This window comes from Chaetodon trifascialis, chromosome 22 (genome assembly GCF_039877785.1).
Source record: "Chaetodon trifascialis isolate fChaTrf1 chromosome 22, fChaTrf1.hap1, whole genome shotgun sequence".
Lineage (NCBI taxonomy): Eukaryota > Metazoa > Chordata > Actinopteri > Chaetodontiformes > Chaetodontidae > Chaetodon > Chaetodon trifascialis.
In genome coordinates this window covers 9,431,779-9,457,941 of record NC_092077.1, presented here as the reverse complement: position 1 = coordinate 9,457,941, position 26,163 = coordinate 9,431,779, and the positions used below count along the sequence as shown (strand labels likewise).

At 44.4% G+C, this 26,163-nt stretch overlaps 1 protein-coding gene across 3 annotated transcripts; it reads right to left on the bottom strand.

The window, feature by feature from the left end:
* Nucleotides 1-309: 309 nt before the first annotated feature.
* Nucleotides 310-26,163, bottom strand: strip2 (striatin interacting protein 2). Of its 3 annotated transcripts, XM_070991930.1 has the most exons (22): nucleotides 25,879-26,148; nucleotides 21,714-21,783; nucleotides 20,043-20,117; nucleotides 17,000-17,134; nucleotides 16,396-16,516; nucleotides 15,325-15,393; nucleotides 14,428-14,534; nucleotides 13,959-14,086; nucleotides 13,628-13,816; nucleotides 12,910-12,960; nucleotides 9,910-10,142; nucleotides 8,395-8,460; nucleotides 8,250-8,313; nucleotides 7,722-7,793; nucleotides 7,506-7,580; nucleotides 7,185-7,282; nucleotides 6,381-6,507; nucleotides 5,243-5,343; nucleotides 4,901-4,967; nucleotides 4,673-4,777; nucleotides 3,944-4,148; nucleotides 310-3,272 (listed from the first exon to the last, which is right to left on the bottom strand). In XM_070991930.1, exons 1-22 carry the CDS (start codon nucleotides 25,987-25,989, stop codon nucleotides 3,022-3,024), a joined length of 2,520 nt encoding a protein of 839 aa, XP_070848031.1. In that variant the 5' UTR covers nucleotides 25,990-26,148; the 3' UTR covers nucleotides 310-3,021. The 3 variants fall into 3 exon arrangements, with proteins under 3 accessions (XP_070848031.1, XP_070848032.1, XP_070848033.1); XM_070991931.1 differs by lacking the exon at nucleotides 12,910-12,960 and having other exon boundaries at nucleotides 25,879-26,163; XM_070991932.1 differs by lacking the exon at nucleotides 12,910-12,960 and having other exon boundaries at nucleotides 25,969-26,163.

Below are 26,163 nucleotides of genomic sequence, written 5' to 3'. Positions count from 1 at the left end.
TTATTTATCGCTCAAGGACAGAAAAATCTGAACAAAACCTCCAACCTCATTTCTCCCTGGTTATACCGTCTCTCAACTCTCAGGGTGAAGGACGAGTTTTACATCATTGCACCACCAGCCAACCACTGAGGGGCATACGGTCACGTCCCCATCCACAACAGCTGCCTGAACTGCTGGAACATTGGCCCGAGGAGCTGTGTCAGGAGAGCGTGTGGTCAGTTTGACCTTCAGTGTTGGTGTGTGTATGCACAGTTTTCCACCATCGCACGACTCCTTCAGCTAATGAATAATTACTTCACAAACAATCACAACCGTTCAACACTGTTTAATAAGCAACTCTGATATTGTAATTTGTCATTCTATTGAATAATGCCTCCATGGATCTGTAATTGCACATAACCCTGAACAAATTCAGTATTGAGTATTTCTCTAGTAGACTATACAGATATGGAAACGTGTGTAACAAAAACACATTATACTGTAGTAACATCCATATAACGCGAAACACTTACAATAAAATACTGTACCGCATACAGGAAACAGCTATTTTCATTGATTGTACAATTTTCAGGTAGAAAATAACATTTTTTTTTGTATTGCAAACCTTCAGCTTTGACTTGAATGAAAATATGATCATGAAGGCAACAATGAAAATGGCACTCAAATTTGGCACAAGACACAAAAAAACCAACCTGAACTTGAAATGTAACGCATGAGTTATTGTGCTGAGTGAAGATGTGCAGCCTATTCAGTGTTTAGTGCTTCAGGTGTTACATTAGTACAAGAGTGTGACCATAAACGTGTATTCATCTCTACAGGTAGTGAGCTAGATGATGGCAAGGAAGCTTTTAAAACCTTTTTAATATATTGTCTCCATAAACCTGAGAATCTATAAAGTATACAACATTATATATTTTTTTAAGATTTCACCTTCCTGAAGAAGAAAAATAAATTCCTTGTAATGCAGAACACTGTGAGAGAAAAAGTACACTTCTAATTGTGCTGGAAACATCATTAGACAAAATAGCCATATTCAACATATCATATTTAAATGTGAACAGGTACGGTGGCCATGCACATTTGCACAGAGACTGTCAAAATTATCGTTCTGTACAAACATTACACGTGACTACTCTTGACCCCAGAGGCGAGTAGATTATCTGAACCGAGCAAGAATGATATGAGATTAAAAAAATGAGACCATGCTTTTTGTTTTCTGTGCTTCAGACATTTCCAGGAAACACTTCAGAGCTCGCCACTCTGGAGTCCCGCTCAGGTAGTTGGACGTGAAGGCCCGAATAAGGTACAGCGAAGACGAACTAGAAAAAAAACAGCACCATTTTTGTGACAGCTGTGTTCTTCCAAGCAAGGGCGGCAAAGCGCTCACCAAGGCCTCCACCGGGGGGCTCAGCGGTTTACCTATTGTGCTGTTGCTGGGCAGACAGAGGGAGCCAGCAAGTTGAAGCAGGGGGGTTACAATTATCTAGCTTAACCTTTAACAGAATTCCCACCGCTCTGATCACTGCTGAGGGTCTATTAGCCCCAGATGGTTCCACAGAAAAGCCGACGGGGTGGTTAACAGAGACATACATCTGCTAAACAATGGGTTAGTTATATTCTGAAATTCTTTTCTGCAGCAGCTGTAGGTGTTTTCCCCACAACGGCCACAAGGGGCAACAACGAGCCCATTCTACAGTTAGGAGAAATTTTGACAAGAGGCACAAAAAGAGATTTATGCTTTCTAGGAAGGATTTTTCAAACCATATTTTAGGTATTAATAGAAAAAGACTTAAAGTAATACTTAACCAGCTGATCTGGTAACTGAACATCTGGTTAACCACCTCACCATTTTCTATGGAGCCAAAATGGGACTTCAAGGTTCAGTATGTGAACAGAACAAATCCTGTACTGACCTCAGTGATTTACAGATTTGGAAGATACCTTGAATAGCAAAGATTCATGTTCTATTAATCTATTCTTCTACAAGTGAACAAACAGGAGACCACTTCCTCCAGATTATTATTGTTTCTTACTTCAAACCATCTTCTCCACATTTCTCCATTTTCATTTGCTGTTTTTTTTCCTTTCTGCACACACATTCTTTTTACACTCACAAACAAACCCATACTTATAATTATAGCTGGTATATTTCTTTTTTGGTGACATATCACATGAGATCATGAAGCCATATGTATGAATGGCTCCCACTTCTACATTTGGACTATCAAAAATGACCCTGTGGTTTGCTTCCAGAAGGCCTTTTTTCCAGGACATACATAAAAAAAACTTTCAAATCCATCACCGACAAACTACAACCCGATACCTGCAGCAGGCTTTATGTTAAAATAATTAAAAAAAACATACTCTTGTTAGGAATCATTGAAATTTACATCTTCGTTCAAAAAAAATAATCGTAAAATCTTAAACCCACACACATTGATACAAATAAATAGGAAAACATCACTCGGGACTCGAAAAAGCACCAATATTTTAAAAAGGGGGACATATAAATTGACAAAGTGGTGAAGATGCTTTTGTCACGTGACACGGGAGGGGGCGCTATAACTGGCCGAAACAGTCTCCTGCTACAGCGGTTTCTTCTAAACTGCTACCTCTGGTCCTGCCTGTCAAGTCCTTGTGCGTTCACAGTAGTTATAGGCACATCTTAGCGTCAAGTGTGTGTGTGTGTGTGTGTGTGTGTGTGTGTGTGTGTGTGTGTGTGTGTGTGTGTGTATGTGTGTGCGCGCCATCTATTTTTGGCGAGCTCACAGTAGGAAGCTCCATTTCTCGTCCAATTTGCTCCATTTCACCCTTCATCTTCCATCTTCTTCTATTACCGGACAGGCAGAGGCTCCTCCATCTCCAGCTCCTTCATCTTCACCCTCCCCCCATCTCTCCATCACTGATGCACCGCCTCCTCCTCTCCCCAGGCTCCTTTTCTGCACTAACACACCCTAAAACTACTCCGACAGGCTCGTATGTGATCTCTCCACCGCCCCCAACGTTCTCCCTCCCCCTCTGTCACGGATTCTGCAGCAGCCCCTCCCACTGGATGGGCTGGGAGAAGACCTCTCTCTCCAGCCACATCTCGTAGCTGTAGTGGAAGTCCTCAGGCAGCTCCACGCGCTGGCCCAGCACGCTCTGCAGGCAGTTGTCCACGGGCGTGAAATCCCCGTTCTTGTTCTTGTCGTAGCGGCGGCTGTTAAACTTCTCGATGCTCTCTCGCAGGGCGCACTCCTCCGCCTGGAAGTCCCAGGGCCGTGCATCAATATCTGGGATGTGGGGACAGAGGAGAGGGCGCTTAATCGATCTCGTTTAATGAATGCTCACACACACACACACACACACACACACACACACACACACACACACCTTTGTTTCCATTTGCTGCCACTTCCCCACCTTATTCTTTCATCTCTCTCTAACGCTGAAGGTGACAGATCACTTGCTCTCCCACAAGGGATGGTGACCCTGAAAAGTCCCCCCTTTCACTGTTGCCATGGCAACACAATCCAGACTGTTCGCCTGTGACTGGTGGAGCATTGCATTACACACACACACACGCACACACACACACACACGTATGCATCTACCATTAATTCCATAATTTGTATTTATTAACCTGAAATGTCATGTTGGGTAAATGTGTTCTTTGTGCTGCAGTCTATGAATCAGCTCTGTGTGAGGGCAGAGGAGGACTGCTGGGACTAATTATCTCCAAGCCCACTTCATTTATGAAGATCTGAGAGGTCAAATGAGTCCAGGAGAATGATGAATAAGTGTGTGTCAGTGTGCGTTCTGAGCACTGGAGAGGAGCCAATCTAATGTGAGAGTCTTTGACACTCTTTCTTTTAATTAAATCGACATACGTTTTTGATGTGAGAACACACTTGTTTTATCACCATAAATCATCTCATCTGTACTGAGATGCTGTTGAGTTTACCGTTTCCGTAGGCCCAGTCGTCATTGAGCCTGTGGCGGACCTTCTGGTAGATGGCCGACATGGTCTTCATGTTGCTCTTCCTCCACTGGCGGCCCAGGTACTTGGTCTGGATCTTGAGCAGCTTGAGAACGTAGAGCTGCATCATGGCCTGCTTCACCTTAAGAGCTCTCTTCAGGATGGGGGCAGACTTGAACACCACCAGCATCTGAAAAGGGGAAACGAAATTGGCCAGAGGAGCACTTTTGAGCATGCTGTGCATGTCTTCTACCACTACAGGTAAAACAACCATCCATGGCTGGAATGAGACCTTAGTGGAAGCCTTGCTCCCAACCTGTAAAAACAGCCATCCTGACAGCAAGAGACGAATCACTGACATTTGCTCTTCATATTGCCTATATTGATAATTTAACTGTTGTTGCGCAGCATCCCGATGAACACGGCTGTTCTGTGCTGATGGACGTGCACCAGCCCATAACAGGACAATTTATTTTTATATTCTCTTGGCACATCCAAGAGCCCATTGCCCTGCTGGGTCCTTCAGTGTGCACTCAGATGCTGATGGGATGGTAGATCTAATCATGCATCCAGTTCATTAATACATTCAGTCTAGTATAAAGTATTGAACTTTCTAATAGAAATGTAAATTTTAAAAGCTTGCTGATCGAATCTGATTTATCAGATACATTAGGATGGACAGGCGGAAAGTTCCACCCTTCCACAATCACTCACCATTGTCCTGGAGTGTTTCCACTTGGTCAGCTTGTTCAATATTCTCAGCAGATTGATACAAGAAAACAGGTTTCTCCAGCAGAACTGGTTGCTGTCTCCTGCCTCCTAAACCAACACACACATACAGACCACACAAAGGTCACTATGACGCCTGGAAGGCTATTTTACTCGCTGACCTTCATCCAGCGAGGATCAATCAGACATCACGCCGACAGCGTTCCCACTCACCAGGCTCTCGGCTGTGAGCTCAGGCATCTCGTGGACCACGCAGTGGGGAAAGTCCAGCACACATATGCTGCAGTGAAAACACACACAGGCATACAATAACACAGTTTTTCTTTCACACCTGAATCTGCTGTCATTGCATTGCTGCTGTGATGCCATCTGTACAACCTGCCCATAATACTTGGTTACCTGTCTTGCCAGCGGGTCCTCAAACACTGAGCACATTTTTAAAGGTACAGTACAGAATACTGAGACAGGACAGACAGTTGTCCTGTGTCTCCTGCACCAAACCAAGCTCGCCACGCTTGCAGTGCTTTCTGTGAGAGTCAGGGGAAGGGATCCTACCTGTTTTTGGCACTGATGTAGGACATGATGTTCTGATTGAAGAACTTGAGGATGAGTGGGATACAGTTGGCAAACACCAGGTGCTGGGAGACTATCTCGAACTGCAGGGAAAGAGGAGGCGGCAGCGTTGAATAGTTAGAGAGTCTGAGTCTGGAAAACAGCATCGCCTTAAAATCTAACTCGTACAAATGTCTCCGATGATGTTACAGTTCTTCTTTTGCAGTGCTTTCTGGATGAGATCAAGGACATTTGATGAAACCCTGCGAGGGAAACTGGGAAAAATCCATGTCTCAGAAAAGAATAGAAGGGAAAAAAAATAATCCTGTTGCCAATAATCCTGTATCATTGATGAGTTTCCTGTGTGGGGATAAGGTCACGGTTCAGGGGATTTTTGGTCTCATGCAGCAGCTGTACAAATCCCTCACCTCATCCAAGAAGCTTTACTATGATTAAAAACAGAAGCAATTCCCCTGCTGAATCATGAGCTCATATTTCAGTATGTTATTGGCAGTGGTTGATTAAAATGTGCTATATTTTAATGTTTCTTCAATGAAGGATTTAATAAGTTTGTCCTTAAAAATGGTTCTTATAATGCAGCTTGTGTGTTGTCAAATAATCTACAAGTGTAATTGAGCTGACGTCCCACTGCAGCTGTTAATCTGTCCGCATGTAATCTGCTTTTGTTGCAGCAGAGGGCGCTACAACTATGACTCTACAGAGCAGCCAGAGTGTGAGGAATGGCCCATCGCAGCAACAGAAAATACCCCTGTGAAATACGAGTGAAGCAAAGTGCAACTGATTGTGGAAATAAAGCAAAGAGAGCAGATTTTAGACCAGAGGCTCGCTTTCAATCTGTTCTCTGTCTTCACTGAGACGAATAGACCGACGTGAGAGTGTCAGGCGCGAGGTGCGAGGGGAGGATGGAGGTCCAAAGATGGGGGTGTAGAGGAGGATGAAAGGAGGAAAGTAACTGCACGCTTGACTGGATAATCAGGTGGAGGGCATTGGAGGTAAGCATGGTGGGGGGGGGGGGTGCATGGACACTGTATGTGTGCGCTAGCTTAGCGCTATGTTAGAGGAGAGAAAGATGGTGATGTGAGGCGCCTGTAGGAGGGAGGACTGGAGGTGTTTGTGCAACCTGATAAACGTGGTTCAGTTTGAAGTGCTTGAGGAGCAGCAGCAGCAGAGCAGAGATGGCCTTGACGATAATTTCCTTGTGACGGTTCACGTCAATTCCCAGCTTCATGCTCTGAAGGACTGTGATGCTGGAGGACACACACACACACACACACACACACACACACACACACACACACACAAACTGTAAGGCCTTCAGGTCCAGTGATAATAATAATGCAGCTGTGTCTCAATAACAGAAAAACATAACCATTAAGAGACAAACTGTTCACTCTGCTTTGAAAACAGTCTGACTAATGTGTTGATGATGCATCAGAGGATGTTCCAGAGAGAGGCGGCAAACTGAAACTGAAAAGTGTCCAGCATCAAACAAAGCTTCAAAGGCAGAAATTTGAGCCATGAAAATGTCAGACGGGTTTGGGAATTTTTGAAGTTGGGTGGTTTTCATTCTGTTCTCAGCAGGAAACAGTCTGTCAGCTCCGGTTAAGGGTCAGCTAGTCTAAAACTGGGCCATACTGCAGACCAAAAACAGCACAGAATGAGAGGATTTTCAACAGTTTTCCATCAACCTAAACATGACAGGAAGGTTATGTGAAAAGATGGTGCTCCTCACAGAGTTTATTTTTCCTGTTTGATCCCTTTACTGGAGCTCAACAAATAGTTGTAAATAGTGTTGACATTTGATAACACGCAAGAATATTTTATCCTCACCTGCCTGATCTAAATGAGCCTCTAGATGTCTGCAGATGCATAAAAACTGCATTTTGGAATCAAATAGCTAAACTGCAGCAGTCTTTCTACTTACGGCATCTCCTCGGGGAGCACATCAGCCAAGATGTTAATGGAGTCAGTTTTGGCTTTGGACGTTGGAGCTGCAGCCAGCAGCAGCTTCAGGAGGGCAATCTGTCCCAGGGAAACAACAACATATTATCCTTGGCCCTGTCTGAGATCTCTGTTTTGCTGTGGAACCGGTAAAATGTGATTCTAAGGCTGCTGGATAATGACTGCGTGCTCACATAATTAGCTGGCTACACAATTTTAAGCCAAACAGAAACACATTTGGGAGCAAAATAATGTGAATCCAGAGCCAATAACAGCATTTAGAAGCGCAGGACGAGCCACTCACCACGTACTGGGAGAGGTTAGGAAGCATGCCCAGGTACAGCATCTCCGTCGGTGTCTCCTCCACCTCCTCCTCGCCCTACACACATAAAACCACTGTATACTCACAACACTCACATTTCAGGAAGTTTGAATAATTATCCACCACATCGAATATTCACTTTATTTATCCACGTAGCTTTAAAACACGTCTATGTCAAGCCATGGTGACATTACTGACCAGGGTCAGGGGACACTGCTGCAGCTCCTCCTCCCGTTTGATCTGGACCTCAGCGATGGACACATATTTGTGCTGGAGACGAGAACAAAACAATGTAACATAGATTATAAACAACCCAGATTCCAAAAAGCTGGGATGTTGTGCAAGACTTAACAGAATGCAATCATTTGCAAACAATTTTCCAATGTGTTCCCGAGTCAATGTAGTAATGTCCTCTATACAATCATGCGTTCCCAAAGCGGTGAACTTGCTGTGAATTAAATGCATATAAAGGTGTTTGAAGAGGAGTTAATTAGCATTGCTAACTGACACCTGAAGGGATATTCCTCTGTGTAAGTACGCTACTCGGCTTGTTTAAACAGAAAGTATGGATTTTTAAGCGGGATGTCGATGCCAGAAAGGGAGTATTGATTGGGGAACACTCTGGCCACGATGCGCCAAATCAAAGGAAAAAGAAATTGGGCGTTTGGGAAAGATGACTGAAAAAAAAGGCCTGAGGATAAGATGCTGCATGACTTCCCCTCTCACCTGTTTAAGAGTCTTCACACTCTCATGGATGGGTCTGGGCAAGCCCACCAGGGTCTCTATGTCACTACAAAACAGTAAACATCATTACACCAACTGACAAAAGACAACGTTCAGAATATCTTACTGTCTCAGATGAAATACCTACTTCCCCAGAGTAAAACCGATGAACTTGTTCCTACTGGTCTCAAGGAAGTGCTCGATGTCTTTCTCCCTGTACGTACACACACACACGCAGACTCCAGTCAGATTTTGGATCCACAAGAGAACACCTGCCGCCACAATGCTGCATGTGAACGAGCGACTAAACAAACAGCCATTTTTTCTGAGGAACACTCACATGTGCGCACACACCCACGCAAACAAGTACAAGAGCTCAGCACACTGCATTAGCTTTTTCCAATCCCATCAGTCACACTGCTGCTCTGTGTGTGTGTGTGTGTGTGTGTGTGTGAAGGGTTCAGAGCCTCCCACTGATCGGTACTTTATCAGCCCTGCGTGTTGCAGCACTCTGATCCAAACACACTTAATGATAAGGTTCACCAAAGAAGAGACAGAATATAGGTTTTCTGATGATGAATACATGACAAACGCAGTGCTGTGATGTGTTTGTGTCCTCTCTCGGATGCATTATTCATGTCTCCAAAGCAGAGGCAGCAACCTGGGAAGACACACATGCTACCGCCTGGAATACACAGTTGGAGAGCGTATTGCTAGATGACAGCGAGGAGAGAAAAGCGAGAGAGAGTTTTCTAATTTTGTATTTTAACTCCTCAAATGGTGGCATATAATCAGGGTGGGAAACTGACAGCAGCTGCTAGCCAAATGGTTTAAAGTCCTGGCTGTGCGAGGGAAGTTTCTCTACTCTAGTGGTCAGAATGGCAGGTGGCCAACCATCATCATTATTATTCAGTGGGATGAGAGCTAAGTGCTTTAAGACTAATAAAAAATCTGACATTTTGAGCAAGTAAAGCAATGAGTGGCAGTATTATTTTTTATAGAAAGCTCTCACTGAAGCTCTTTTTAATGCCATTTGGGGTGCATGATCTGTGTTAATACTTCCTCCCTGACTTTTGGGATTGTGTGTGGATATAATCAGTGTAATTTATCCTGAAGAAGAGCAGTAACAGAACTGCGAGAGGGCACTTTAAAGCACTTTGAGAACAGGCACACGAGTGCAGCTTTGAAGTGTTAACACTCTAGAAAGTGCAAATACTTTTTCCAGTGAATGGGTATTTATTTCGGGGCTGCACGGTGGTGCAGCAGGTAGTGCGCGTGCCTCACAGCAAGAAGGTTGCCGGTTTGATCCCCGGGTCAGGCGGGGCCTTTCTGTGTGAAGTTTGCATGTTCTTCCCGTGCATGCGTGGGTTCTCTCCGGGTACTCCGGCTTCCTCCCACAGACCAAAAACATGCTCATTAGGTTAATTGATGACTCTAAAATTGTCCGTAGGTGTGAGTGTGAGTGTGAATGGTTGTTTGTCTTTGCATGTGGCCCTGCAATCGGCTGGCGACCGGCTCAGGGTGTACCCCGCCTCTCGCCCATTGTAGCTGGGATAGGCTCCAGCCCCCCGCAACCCCGAAAGGGATAGGCGGTATAGATAATGGATGGATGGATGGGTATTTATTTCAGACTGTTAAAAAAGAATAAAGCAGGGCAATTAACCTGACTTTAGGGGCCCAGGGAAGGCCCTTGGGGAAGTTGACCCTTTCTGTGGGAGGTCTGAGGGGAGGTGGCGGAGGCGGCGGCTGGATGATGACATCGCGGTCCAGGGGGTCCACCTCGCCCTCGATGCCGCTGTCTGTGTCCTCGGGGTCCTCCTCCTCGTCCCGGGCGTCGTCGTTCTTGAATGGGTCCCGCTCGTTGTACGTGTCCAGGCTGTCCTGCTTCACAAGGGGCTGAGAGGGAGAGAGAGGACAGGCGGTCAGCTGCACTGGGAGGTCAAGAGTCACGTGACCTATAAACACACACTGACGCGTAATTAAAACTGAGAAATAACCCAAATCCACCACATAGTGTATATTACCTTTAATCCTTTGACAAGCACATGCTGTTCATTGTTCCAACCCTTTTTATTTTCCCAAAACAACCAAACATGTCACAAAGTTGCAGGAAAAGCATGAGATTTCCATCTGATGGAAAGGTGCAGCCATAATAAATTCCATATTTTAGGCACTCTCACGTCCTTTATTGTGAAAAGGTCAAGTCAAAGGAGACTACTGATTTCATTTTGAGTTATGGCCAATATGCAATACTGGTGTTTTCATCTACTCTGCATTATTATACAGTGCATTATATATACAGTATTTGATATCTCCCAACTGCACAGTACACAGACACAATTGGCATTCAGACTGCAGCTTTAGTCTCAGGGGACCAGATAAGGTGAGTTTGTTGCAGACAAAGCGTTACAAGCTGCTGACAGAGACGTTTCTGACAGATATTGACCTCATTGAAAATATACTGTGAGCAGCCTAACAAATAATAACCTAAAATTCCTGTTAAGGGAATAGATTGAAAGGAAGCATGAAGGTTTGCATTGTGAATGCATCCTGCAGAACTGGAACAAACTAACTCCTCTGAATGTTTTGGGAAATCTGCTTATTCTCTTTACTTGCAGAGAGTGTGATGAGAAAATTGATACCATTGTCATTAAATATGAGGCTAAAGCCAGGAGGAAAAAAAAGGCTCTGTCTGATAAAGAATCCTCCTTCCATCTCCTTAACTTACTAACTAAAAGGTTATATCTAATTTCTTTATTCAGTACCAAAAAACAAATCCAAAAGTTGTAGTTTAACACCTTTAACACCTCTCTCAAAGGGGCAGGACAAGGACGGCTTTCCACAGCAACCGCAAGCAACATTTCTGAATTAACTTACCACACATCTGCGCTTCAAAAGATACAGGAAAATGCAAGCAAGGCCCAATAAGGCTAAGACTTTAAATGGAGCTCTTATCTACAGACAGACCCATTTCAGTTCAAGAGCGAAACACACATTCACACACACTTCAAACAGTTTCTCCGATGAATGACCGTGGAAACAGTGCAAGCATCAGGCATGAGTCAGCGTTCTGGACATTAGTTGAGCTAGTGCAGTGGATGTATGGCGCGCCAGTGGTAGTACCAACGCCAGACTACGTGAGGAGTACAGTGAGTGTATGGTGGGAAGGAGGGCGGGAGGGAGGAAGAGGTGAAACCGTGTTGTGAGCCATTCTCTATGGAGAAGCCATTCACTGCTATGTGGGAGGTAAAGCTAGTGTTCTGCTGTCGGGGTTAGGGGACAACTGCTTTCAATGACATCCATTTAAGAGAGAGATCAGATGAAACCCAAATACAGCACCTACAGAAGAGGAAAGATCTCAAATCACCTCCTCAATGAATGCATTTTCATGACATTGACCCCTAGTCCAGAGTCTACAGTGCAAGGTGACAAACCTGGTAGCAATGTGATGGAAACTACAGGGGAGATGCTACTACAGTAATGTCTGTTGTGACTGTCTTTATGGGACAGTGGATAGTGACTGCTCCAGCACCAATGACAACAGCCAGCAAGTCAGCCCTGTCTCTCAAACCCCGCCCCCCCCCTGTACTGAGCAGGCAACAGTGGAGGAGGAGGAGGAGAGAGGAGGAAGAGGAGAGGAGGGACAGTGTGAGGTGTTGCTGGATGTGAGGAAGGGGATGAAAATGGTGGATTAAGCAAGGGAAGGAGGAGGAGAGGAGATTGGGAAGAGGGGGAGGAAGGTGAGGGAGATCAAGAGAAAGAGGAGAAATATAAGGAGGAAAAGGAATGTAGGAAGAATTAAGGGCATAATTAGGATGGGAGTAAGATGGGGAAAAGAGGCATGTATGAATGAGAAATGAAAAATTGAAGGGAATAAAGGGAAAAGAAAAATAGGAAATGAAAGGAAATGGTGAAAAATGAAATGCAAGAAAACATGCAGGTGGGAATGACTGAATTAAAGGAGTAGTTCAGCATTTTGGGAAATGCGGTTATCTGAGTTGCAGGAGAGAATTAGATGAGGAGATCAGTACCAAACTCATGTGTGTGCAACCAGCGAAGACTTCAGGAAGTAACTGCCCACTTCCTGTGCCTGTAAAATCACAAAGTGCTGTTTTTTGTCCAGACCGAACAAATGATTTTTTGTCATTTTGGACAGGACCGGGCTAGATGTTTCCCCCTGTTCTCAGTCTTTATGCTAAGCTAAGCTAACTGGCTGCTTGCTGTAGCCTCATATTAAGCTTTGAGACACAAAAGTGGCACCCACCTTCTCATCTAACTCTCGGCAAAAATGAAAAGATGTGTATTTCCCAACTGTTAAATTATTCCTTTTAGTATTGGAAATGAGGCAGGAGCAGGATTGCACCAAAACCACTTCGAATATTTTGATTTCTTTCATAAGACACTAGAGATTTTGTCCAGTAGTTTAAAGTGCACAGACAACATGCTTTATAGTAAGAGTGTAATTCGACTTCTTTTTCCGAAATAACTCAAAATGTTTTTGGTGCATCCTCATATGATCAGATGAGGGTAAAAGACAGGAGAAGAGAAGAAAAGATGAAAAGAAGTGAGAGAAAAGAAGGGGGTCTGGGAGAAGAGTGCTAGAAGTCCAGCTCAATGCAGAGAGAAAATGCAGAAGAAAAAGAGGGAATTGGTGGGTAAAGACCTGCTTCTTGGGAAAGGGACTGTCTCCTTCCAAGCTATCAACAAAGGCACTCTGTGGGAACACAAGGAAGAGGGGCAATGAGACACCAGAGGGTAATTAGAGAGAGAGAGCCTGTCCAGTCAAAGCTCTACTAAAAACAACGGGCGTGGAATTCTCAAAGCCGTCCCAGCGCCAAAATCATCTGAGGCATCGCTGGCTTACAACAGAGAAACAGTGATGTTGGCACTGAAGAACTTTTGGGAAAACCCGACCCAGCAAGAGTTAGAGGGTGAGCCACAGAGGGAATTCTATAGGATCAGTTCACTACAAACAGGTGAAGCTGTTCAACAGTACAAAGGTAAATAATGGAAAAAACAGTCTGAGGCACAAACACACTGTCCCCCCCCCCCCCCCCCCCCCCCCCGTGTGTTACCGAGGAAGATAAAGAGCTCGCACAACACTGGCACTATGTGTGAAAGTGCATTGGTCAGTGTGCGTTCTTTCTTAGCTATAAAAATACAGTGAAGACCTTAAATATGTGGCATCTGCACTCCATGTTTTCAGTGAATTCATACTAAAATGTTGCATTTATGTCCCCTTGTTTAAATGGGTGTGTGTATTTAAAGAGAGGCACTTCAGTGTGAGGCAAACATAATGCGTGACTGTAAAGTAATACATGTTTTATCCATGCCACACTATTAATACGCTCTCAATGTGTTGGGGGTTGGGGGTTGTGTACCCTGCGGCTGCGGCGGCCTCTCTTCTGCTGTTGCTGCTGTTCAATGAGCTCCATGGCAGAGGCTGGAGGCGAGGCTGCCCTCATGGCCCTGACCACCTTGATGCTGTCCTCTGGCAGCGGGGGCAGGTTCAGACGCTCCCGGCCCCGCACCTTCATCTCCTGGAGCTCCTCAAAACCGCCCAAGGTGAACTGCAAGATAAGAAACACAGAGATTCACAGCCTGTTGGCACAAATATGCAAAGCTCTCATTATGGCCCGTAAGCAAATTAAAAAAACGATGATGCAGGAATAGATTTCTGTGCATTATGTGTCAGCGTGTGGTGGCACTCACCAGTATTGTCTTCCAGAGCAGCAGTAGTACTTTCTTCATAGGGAAGTGAGGGGCGTTCATGCTGCAGAACTTAGTCACCATGGTGAAGAGGAGCAGGGCGAAGGGTTCTCCATTGTACAGAGGTGCACCTGAGGGGTCAAAGGTCAAAGCCAGTGTTTTTGGCTTGGATATATGAAAGCACTGTTGTGCAAGTAAACTTACACAAAAATGTGGTTACATCAAAGGAATATACATTTCTAATTTTAATTTTAATAATTCAAATTTTTCTAATAGACTACTTGTCCCACTGCAACCATACGTGTTTCAGCAATGGCGCCCTGTACTTGCACGCACGCACACACACACCCACACACACACACACACACACACACACACACACCCACACCCACACACGCACGCACACACACACACGCACGCACGCACGCGCACGCACGCACGCACGCACACACACACACACACACACACACACCTAGCTCATTCTTGAAGGCCTCTCTGGCTGCTCTCCACTCAGGTCTGTCATCCTCTGTTTGAACTCGAATCGTCTCCACCATCAGGTACATGATGCTCAGCAGCACTCTGCAAGGAAAAGAAACACACAGGACTTAGCTTGACATGTGAGTGTGTGTGTGTGTGTGTGTGTGTGTGTGTGTGTGTGTGTGTGTGTGGTAGGCATTTAATTTGTGCCTAAAACGCTAATGATGGGCCTAAAAGGTCTGCAAGTACAATAATACGATGGAGAAAATGATGAGTAACAAAGGGCAAGTGCAAGAAGCAGAGGATGATTTCAAGCAATCTGCTTGTGAACAGAAGTGTGAGAGGAAGTGATTTCTGTGCTCCGTCGGGATAATGCACCATCTATTCATAATTACCTGATGTAAGTCAGGCGGTGTTTTGTGCATTAAATGCTTTGTTCGCTCAACAAAGCCTTGCACTCTGTTTAAAATGACTATAATGCTTTTCAATTTTGGAGCAGCAATTAGGTGCAAATCTACAGCTTTAGTCTGTAATTATCTGTAAGTGTTCAGGGGAATGCATGTGTGTGTGTGTGTGTGTGTGTGTGTGTGTGTGTGTGTGTGTGTGTGTGTGTGTGTGTGTGTTTGTGCAGAGGGGTGTTGTGTTCAAAAATCAATCCCATTAAGCAGAGGCAGAGATTGAAATTAAATGTGAGGGAAAGGGACATAGAGTACAGTTAAATTTTGCTGATTAGGTGTGCGTGCTTGTGGCCGGACGACAGAAAGGGAAGCATGAATAACACTGAGCAAGGCTGAAGAGGTAAAATTCACATATTTTTGCACGTATTCCTGCTTCTGTGAAGTGAGGAGAATGCAGAGCAGGCTGTGAGTGATGTGGTTATACAGCTTAATACCTGAGCTCTGTGCTGTCTGCAAGAGAGATGGCAGGCTTCCTCACTGCACTGCTGCACGCCTGGTTATTACTGCAGACACAAAAACACAAGTAATTGCAGCATTTGAGTGTTTTATTTGAAAAAGAAGAGGTGCTCTGTGCACGTATACAATCAATTATAACATGGATGAGAATATAAACGATCATGAGGATATAATGATGCAGAGTTTTAATCTCACACAACCAGACTCTCATTTCTACTTTGGTGCCTTTGTGCTTTTTGTACAACCAGCCGTGCCTTCCAAAACACCATGTGTGCGTTTGCATGATTGGCTTGCTTACACTGCTTTGCTGTGCAGCATGGTGATAGGCCAGACTGTGCCATGATGCCTGAGAGCAGCTTATGTAACAACAAAGAAGCGCTGGATCCCAAGTGAGACCGAGACCAGCAGCAACAAAGATGAGCTGAAGGAGCCGCTGCCACACTGTGTCCTCATCGGGGGGGTTTGAGGCGCGGATCACAGGCGGTGCGTTTCCTGTACTCCTGCATTTCAGTCTCTCTCTTAAGGTCTTTTTATGCCCACAAATCTCCTCTCGCTCCAGTGAGCGCCTCGAACTGTGAAGAGGAGATGGAGGATTTGGGAGGGAACAAACAAGTGGACGTGCTGAGGGACCAGAGCTTCAAACATGGCAGGAAACTGAGAGAATTTTGAGGTTGTCGGGAGAAAGAAATATCGACTCTTTGGGGGCTTGAACCTGTGACTTTTCAGTTAATACGACAACCATTAGCCCACCCTGCTGCCTATGAAAAGACCTCCAGATTTCAAAGATAAAGATTTCTTTTATCTGACAAACATGGCCCCCTCCCTTCCTGTATTGCCGCAGGCCCTCGCTCAAGGGGGAAGCAAATTCTAAAAAGATGTGAGGACTGTTTTGCACGTCTCTGTGGGCTCAACTGCACAGTCTATTTCAGTGGCTTTGCTTGCCCTTCATGTCACTTTCTTTTACCCTCTGTTGTAAACATGAGCAGCACGTCTGTCATCTCACCGCAGAAATCCAAGGTGAAATTGCACATTCGGTGTATTCCACTCACTCTATCTCCATGCTCAGCAGCTCCAGCAGTGCCGTGAAGATGCCCATGTCGTAGAGCAGAAAGACATTGTGTCTGGACCAGTGGAGCACATCCACCTCTGTGTCACACTCATCAAACACTCCTGCAGACAAAGGCACAAGAGGTGTCTTGTTAGATTGTTTTCAATGTGTTATATGTGTTAATAATGTACATTATATTTTGTCTGTTTGGTTTGTGTAACGTGTATCATACTCTATGTGAATTGTGTGCTATTGCTCACAAAAGCATACTTTAGCTAATATAATGTCACATTAGTGCCACTGTATGTTGTATCGACAAGTACATTAGGAGCGAGGATGGCCTATTACCATGTGTGTATCCACACTTTTTGAGATCTGTATCTGATGACCTTCAGAGGTAAATAAAAAGTGTGTGGTCACAGACCTAAATTAACTGCTACAATCTCGGGTGTGTGGCTTTTATACACACAAGACACTGTCACGGCTAACAAGAAAACGTGAATAGACGGGAACCATCAATAATTTTATAAGTAACACCGATGCTTTTTTCTTTCTCTGCATTGAATAAGGTCTACTGCTGGTTATAATGTGCTGGGCCTACGCACCCTGAGCCAGGTAGAGGATGGCCCGGGCCACCTTCAGCCTCTTGTCTCTGTCCGTCACCTCCAGCGCATCCAGCAGCCTCATCACATACGCCCTCTGCTCCTCCACCGTCAGCTCGATCCACCTCCTGCCTCGTGCTGCGGGAAGGACACCACAACACACACTTTCAGTATGTTCTTCTGCTTCAGTCAGTGTCGGCCTTGATAATATGTGTCCACATTAAGTGTTGGCCATTTTTTCAATATTATAAGATGCCGGGAAACATGAGGAGAGAGAGAGAAATGTTGAAATGCTCATATGCTTTAGTTAAAGTGACTGATGGGCAGTTATGGGGATAATGCTAAACTTCTGTTTAGCCATTTACCATTTTGTTTTTTTGTTCACCATACTTCTGTAATTTTTGACCACCTGTTATTTCTATCAGTCACATCCACGCATAATTAACATACTGCATACTCAGAAACTTATTGTAGTCATACTCATTAGCCAACTGTAATTATCATATTTGTTAGTTTCTGTATAATCATACTTCTTCATTTACTGTAGCTATCATGCTTATTAGCTTACTGTATGCTCACACTCATTAGCTTATTGTAATTATACAGTTAGCTTTCTGTAGTTGTTGTGCTTGTTAGCTTACTGTATGCTCATACTCATTAGCTTACTGTAATTATACTGTTAGCTATCATGCTTGTTAGCTTACTGTATGCTCATACTCATTAGCTTACTGTAATTATATTGTTAGCTATCATGTTTGTTAGCTTACTGTATGCTCATACTCATTAGCTTACTGTAATTATATTGTTAGCTATCATGTTTGTTAGCTTACTGTATGCTCATACTCATTAGCTTACTGTAATTATACTGTTAGCTTTCTGTAGCTATCATGCTTGTTAGCTTACTGTATGCTCATACTCATTAGCTTACTGTAATGATACTGTTAGCTTTCTGTAGCTATCATGCTTGTTAGCTTACTGTATGCTCATACTCATTAGCTTACTGTAATGATACTGTTAGCTTTCTGTAGCTATCATGCTTGTTAGATTACTGTGTTTTTTAGACTTGTTTGCTGACTGTACTTATCATACTCATTATCTTTTCAGTCATTATCTTCTTGTTTAAACACTTTATTTACGCCAAAGCGTATCATGTACTGAGAGCAACACCGCAATACATGAAGTAAACTTTCCAAGCTGACTTCAAGTCTGCATCTTCTGCAGTTTAAAAATCCATTAAATGAAGTCATTCGGGGTATAGCCTCTTTTCTGAGAGGCGCTTTTATGCTACAATCTTTCACAGTGTTCACAGCAATCTTGTTACAGTGTGTGTTTAAATATAGAAACTGACTTCTACTTTGATCTGTCACCAGATTTTAAAACTATCCTCAGGCCCATTGCATCAGCTCTGGAAATAGCTGAAAGCTATGTTGAAGCATACAGAGTAGTAATTAACATTGTCACGGTTTATGTATATACATTAAGGCAATATTATTAAGACTAGCATAAACTGAGTCTGACCTAAAGCTGATCTCAAACTACCACATAAAATACAACACTAAAAGAAATGTATGCCCTTCTTGGCAAGGACTCAAGCCTATTTTTCCCATACTGTTAAGTCCTCTATTCTTAGACTCTTCACCTGATTATGCAGACAGTATTAGGCATTAAGAAGCATAACATCATAATCATCAGCAGAGCTTAGATCTTCTTCTACTTAAGAGTCTCTGACTTGCACTGTCTTCTCGAGCACTGTCCTCAAAAATTGTGCTTTTCTTCGGCGAAGATCTTAAATTACATGTGCTGTGATAATCACAGTGATTAGGATTGGGAATTTATGGGTGATGGTAAAAAAAAAAAAAAAAAAAACTCTGATGAGCAAACTGTCAGTGGCCCTGACAGACGCACAAACACAGAGCACAGAGCAAAGTCAAACAGGAAACCATCTTCTCAGCTAACATACATTGCTTACTGAACACACACGCACACACATACACACACGCTAATGAAAGAACTGTAATGCAAAGAGGCAGCTCTGTGCTCTATCTCTGTAAAACAGCAGCCAAAGAGGCTCTCATCTAATCCTTCTATTTATTACCACTCATCTTGAAGAGGAGGTGACAGATAAAGAGGACGAAGCTCGCCTCCCTTTTCTCTATCATGTGTGCCACAGTCACTTGAGACCTTTACTCCGTCTTGCAACCAAATGCACTAAATAACGGAAAATTTCACCAAATTCCACACAAGACAAGGCATGATTAAGAATATCAGGTGTACAAACGTTGTATTTACACATGACCTCTTGTCAGACTGACGATAATTCGTGTTGGAAAATCCGCCTTGTTCTTGGTAACCAAACATTAATCACATGAACAGGATCAGGCCCTCCCATCTGTATCTGTGGGGATATTCATTCTTTGAACAGCTTAAAAGAGCAGAGCTTTGATCACCCTCACCTCACACAGGTCGGATTAAAAAAAAAAAAAAACACACAGCAGAACTGGCTCGTGTTGCACTTGGGAGGTGAGACAACTGGGCTGAGCTGAGTTTTAACACAGCCACTGTAACATGAATACGCCTTCACTTTTTCCATTTAGTCCTCTTTCACTTTAAAATTACCCTCAGCACACATTTTATCGTGTTTGCACTGCGTCACGAACATTTTGTTTTGTTAACCTTCACCATCTCGCTCATGGATGCTGTTATCAAGCGCTAAACTGGAGCCAGCGGGGACATTCAGAGCTGCACAAAAGGATCTGTCAGTCAACAGCAGTTGCACCATTGAAGGAGCCATCAAGGTCTGTGTGATAAACAGTAGCAACACAAGGCAGCAGCTCCAGTCCACTGGCTGTGGGCTCCTTTGTGTTTTCTTGTGACCCCATGTTGTGTCTCAGACACATCGCATGCAGCTCAGTTTCACCTCTCTCCACCTGTGAGCCACTGGCGTCCTGCAGGTAATCTAAACACACTGAGGAGTGTGCAGAAAGCTTATCCACAAACATTTAATAAACCCTACGATTTCTCTCCCTATCGCACACACACTCAGTACCATGGCTCCTGAAGTCCTCCTCAAAGTAGTCTCTGTTCAGGGCAAACTCTGGCTCCTCTGTGTAACTGTAGAGCTCTGTGGACAGAAGCACAACAGAAGTAGAGCTGAAATAAGAAGTCAATCAATCAGTTAGTTGACAGAAAATTGGTCAGCAACTATTTTGCGACTCCATTAATCAATGAAGACACTGGTCAAGCACAAACGCAAAAAGCTCTCTGGTTGCTGCTTCCTCGGTATGAGGATTTGCTGGTTTCTTGGTATTTTTGCAATTCTCTGATGTTTGAATGAGTTAATAAAAAAGTGGAGACAGGTAAACTGCGCTACCCAACAAAAACAAAGCAGACAAACTTCAGTCTCCTCAGCGGTGATCTCATCCGCTTCACGCACAGTCTAACGATTCGTCACGTTGCCATGCGTCTCCTCCTGTTCTGAGAGCAGTTGTCATCCCTCGACCCAGAGGAGCTGTCGCTGGGACTGTCTGTCTGTTTGTGCTTGTTTGCCAATGTGACTAACACTCTTGGCAAATCAGCTGCTGCTCGCTGTCTACCCAGAGGGCCATCGTTTTGACTTTTAATCAATGTTCTTAAACAGCGTTTCTCTGCACGTCACCTTGATCTGGGGACAAAAGTTGGTGTTTGAGAGGAATCTTAAATACACACTTGAAATAAATTTAAATCAGAAAACAACCTATTAGCTTTGTTGAATTCTGTCATTTATGCATCTTTTGGCATTCAAAAACTAAGCTGCAGGTCATACATGAGCTGTTACCAGATACACGGATCCTGGAACAATTCAGACAGTTTTGAATGTATAATCACAGGGTTTATGATTACTCAGAACATTACTCACCCAACGTGTCCTGTGCCTGGAAAACATGTCAGGACCACAAGATTTTGTTCTCTGCCTTCAGCAGTCTGTCAACTTATTCTCTTGTTTTAATGAACAATGCTGTAACATAAAACAGCTGAACCCAAGGAACGCATTTGAATTATTTTCCCAATCAATAGCACATTGTAGTCTGTGTGCTAAGTAGAACCAGAGGTGCGACTGCAGGGATTCTGGGGGTGAAATCTTGTGTCACACATAACAACCATCCATAATTTTCGCTGCAAGTTTGACAAGAATTGGACAAAAGCTACTGAAAGCACAAAAAGGACAGAGTTGTGTGCAAACCACGTTTACCAGCCTCTCTGTGAGCCTGTACGGAAGCACAGCCGTGCTTTTAGCTACATGCTAACGCCAGCATCCGAACAGGCTCACAAAAACAGTGCTAACATGCTGATGCTATGATGCCTGATGTATGAGCTATGTTAAAGTTTAATTTGCTAACATTTGCTAGCTAATTCAGCCTAGGCTAGGCTGATGGGACTGCCGTTAGCTTGGCAGATATTTGGTCATAAATTGAAATATTGGACTAATTTACCATTTGTGACCTGATCATCAAAGTCATTAAAATTCATCTTCTGGGTTTTTATTTTATAAAATTTATCTCCATAAATTTATTATCATACCAGCTTAGTGCATCAGCTGCATTTAATTCAAATCACATGTCAGTCTAACAAAGAGGAAGTGCACTGAATGCAGCACGACTGTAATTATCAGGGACGTAAAAGTTTATTTTCTAATCATTTTGCAGTAAATTGTGGCGCTCCTGCGAGTCGAGTCGCTTACCTGAAAGCTCAGCAGTCAGTGTGTCTGTGTCTCCATACTCAAACTCCAGGTTGGGAGACTCCATGGAGCTCTGTGAAAAGCAAAACACACATGAGCCTACACATCACAATATGAACACAGCTGATCACAGACGTCCTGATGCCCACATGCAAACATACACTCAAACGTACTGGAGGCTATTCACATTTCTGCAACACCTACCGCTACTCTGTACTCCATTTACGGTCACACACGTGCACACTCCACACACCACCCACGCACACACCTCAGGCTCGTTCACAGTTTTTCCTCATCATGTGTATTTTAGAGTTTTGATTGGCTGCTCAATCTCCAGGCAGCATTGATTAATCATTTACATTTTGGCTGTCCAATCCTCTGATTCAGAGCTGCTCACAATTCCAGATGGGCACACGCACACAGCCACTGCGTCGGTTCACAGCAGATTAGCTGCTGTATCCACATCCACATAAATCTGAGGGTCTCTCCTGGCTCTGACTTTAGCCTCACCCCGTGATTAGCACGTGCCTGCTGTACAGACTGCACACATTAAGTTTCTATGAACGCACTCACCGCCTACATGAAATCCTTCAAATTTTTGCTGCAACTTGTCCAAAATATCACCTCTCCATGAAAAAGACAAAAGGGTGCATTAAGCTTGATGATAAAGTGGCATTTGATGGATTCCTCTAAACCCAGTGAGAAGCATGTGATCCACATTCACCTGCAAACACACACTTAGTACCAGACATGCTCTGTTGAAACAGTACATACAGTCACAATGTCAGTAAAAGCGCACAGTGAAAAGGCCTTCAGGTTGGAAAAGCATCTTGGTGATAGTCTATATTTCTGGACTAACAGTCTGGGAAACACTTCAATTACTGCTCAGCTTAGTGGTCAGAGGTTTATGTATGATTACATTATCCTGATATTGAGAATCTATATAAAGTGAAACCTGACCATGATCACCACACGGGCCTGATGACTGAAAGATTCTTGGTTTGTAGGGACAGCAATGTCCAGCACTTTGATCCCAAATGATATATTTGAACAGTCATTGGATGGATTGCCATGAAATCATACAGACACTGATCTACTGATTTTGAAAGGCTCATGGCATTCCCATCAGCCCCAGCTGTACTGTGTGTTCAATGCCAATCAGCAAATGTTAACGTGCTATCACGCTAAACTAAGATGAGGTGAATATGGTAAACATTATACCTGCTGAGCATGTTAGCATTGTCACTGTGAGCACGCTGACATTAGCGTTTAGCTGAAAGCACTGCAGACGAGCTCAAACAGGCAGAACAGAAGTTACACTGAGACACAGATAGGCTACGAGGTGACAGCTTATCAGAGAGGTGAAAGGTTCAGGCTTGACAATAGCATACAGTTTCATGATCTAGATTAGAACATTGTAGTTTTTATCTCTTTATCTGTCAGGTGGGGGGTGTGGACCAATGAAATTTCCCTCCAGCGATGATTAAAGACTAATTTTAAGTTAATGGGAATGAAAATAAACCCTCCTGGTAGCACTGGAAGTCTCTGAGCTGCGAGTGTTAGATGTGTTTAACCCTGTAAAAACTGCCCCAGGGCCAGGACTGTAAATAAAGATACTTTCTGAGTCAGCTCGGTTTGCTGCGTGCCGTCATGTAACCGTCTCCTATAAATACCTGCCGCATCCCAGTCAGCGTGAACTGGAAAATACGGGACGTCAGCCGGCCGGTTTGTTTATGACACCGAGCCAGAGCGTTGAGATTTGATGTCACTGCTACGCTTGGAAAGCAGGAAATGAGATCCACTTGGGAGCACGGATGATTCAACAAAATTACCCACAACGACGTGACCAGTTGCTGCATCACTTTCCCTTTTACAATCTGCAAGAAGCTCTGAGAATCACCGTGAGATTAAACTCGCTGTAAATCTTTTCATAGCGTGCAATCAAGGCCAAGTTCGGGTCAGTGATGTGAAGCTTTAAGAGCACACTCCATTAAAACGCCCGCTTTCATCAAGTGACCCGCCTGCGCCTTCCTATGAGGACCAACCTGAGATAAACAGTAGCTGTTACAGGCTTGTTGTGTGATATCATCTGTGCTGCAGGCGGACGCTCCAACAGAAGCATTCATCCACTTCTGCCACAGCGCGGCTGTGTCCCATTCATCGCAAAGAAACTGTTCAACCATCAGCTTAATGATATATGAGGGTGCAACTTTTTCAATTAATTGGTTAGCCACTTATTCTATCGATCAATCAACTTGTCTTCAGATTGCTTATTTTGTCCAACCACCAGACCACAACCCGAAGATAATCGATTTGCAGCTTGCATGTGAGACAACATTTTGCTTGATAAATGACTTAAACATGATCACGCGGTTCTTAAAGTTGTTGTCAGTTACTTTTAGGTTAATTGATTAACTGAACGGGCAGCCCCCACCTCCATCCATCTGGTGTAAGAGCCCGCTGGCACCCAGGGACTGAAAATGAAGCTCTTTCCAAACCCCTCTGAGATGTTTCTTTAATCCCTGTGAGCATCAACAGAGACAACCCTGCCTCTCCCCCCCCCCCCGCTGCTGCATCTCTCTCCTCCTTCATTTTCTCACCCAGTCTCCCTCACCATCACTCCCTCCAGTCTCCCCCTCTGCCGCCAGCTGATAACGAAAGCCGTCCTCGCTCCGAGCCAGCGCCGCTTCTGTGCTCCCACACTCTGCAGCACATCGGTGTGCAAATACTGGGCACGGTGTCAAGGCAGGCCACCCCCGCTCCTACCAACATATGCCACATAGACAAGAGATGGCTGCTCTGCCCAGCGCCAACGACGGGCGGTTTACATACATGGATGAATCACATTTGAGGTTAACTCAACAGACAGACCAGTTTTCGAGCAGCGGCCAGGGAGCATCAACATCAACACATGGCGCTGACGTTAAGTGCTTTCATCTCATCTCCCCCCCCCCCTCGAAAGCATAAACAACCCAGAATCCAACGGCTGTCAGATGAACATGCTCCAATTCCCTCAAAAAACATTCAATGTGCCCAGACAAAAAAACACACACATGTCAAGGGGGCTGTGGACTGGATTTTGTCCTGGAGGTCAGCTTTGACTGCTTAACTTCTGCACTGGGTCTGGGGCTGAGCAAGGCAGGAATGAACACCCATCTTCTTCTAATTTTTTCATGAGGGGATGAATTAGAGCTGCACAACACTGAAAGAAGCGCCGTCTGACTGAACACAGAAAAGCAGAGGACACTCACTGCTGAGACTGGATCTACGGATCTCAGCCTCTTTGATTGGATAAAAGGAAATCAATCAATCGAGCATTTTCTCAATAAACTGTCTGGAAGCCAAAAATGCCCCAAATGAGCCCATCTGAGAGGCTACAACCAGCAAGTATTTGACATTTTGACTGCTGGTCTCATAAAATGAGTGAGTCTCATGGGGCTCTGGGAGATTATAAAGGGCATTTTTCCCTATTCTCCATCATGTTACAGACAATCTAATTAAGGGGTGGAGAACTGCAGATGAATCAATAATGATAAGAACAGTTTGTTGCTGATTTAATTCAAGCATGCTGTTAAAAACATATGCTTAAGTGCGGGGCTTTGTGAAGACTTTATCTGCCCTAGTCTGCTATTGATAAGATACTAGATTAATTAGTTTAAAATGAGCAAATTATGAAAATGACATTTTAGTTAAATAACTGAAGGACACAAGCCAATGTCAATTATGAGCGTCAGGGTGTTAGAATCAAGGGGATGACTGAATGAATCCATAACCCCGGTGTTAACCGACCATAATACTGAGACATGTGTGCTGCTGGTGGTGGTGGTGTGGTCCTGACAGCAGCAGTCACATTTCACCACCTGCATTTCGCCACTGTAGGATTACTGCTGGGTTATTTATAGGAGCCGGTTGCCAAAATAACCCCTCGGTGTCTGCCTGCCTGTCTGCCTGCATGCATGCACGCTTTCCAGCCAAGACAGCGACGGACTGCATGGGAAGGACACTGAGCAGGTCTGAAAGCTCCCCGGCAACAACACACACACACACACGCACGCACACACACACACACACACACACACACGGACACACACGCGCACACACAACTCCAGCGCGCTCCTGGGTCACAAGCTGTGGTAGCCGACTGTACACAAGCACCTCTCCGATTTACCTCCGACTCCTTCTGCGGATCCTTGAACACATCTTTTCCTTTCGGCCTCTGTCTGTCGCCGTTATCGTTAAGGTTATTAATGATAGGTACCTCCATGTCCTCCGCCTGCATCTTTCTCTCTCGGTCTGCTCACTTCCTCCGCCGCGGGTAGCACATACCGGTCCGGTGGAGAGCTGAGACTGCACCGCACCAGGAGGAGCACCGGCTCCGGAGCCCAAGTTGAAGATCTCCTCCTCCTCCTCCTGCTGCCGCTGCTGCTGCCGCTACTCCCCCCCCAGTCTGTTT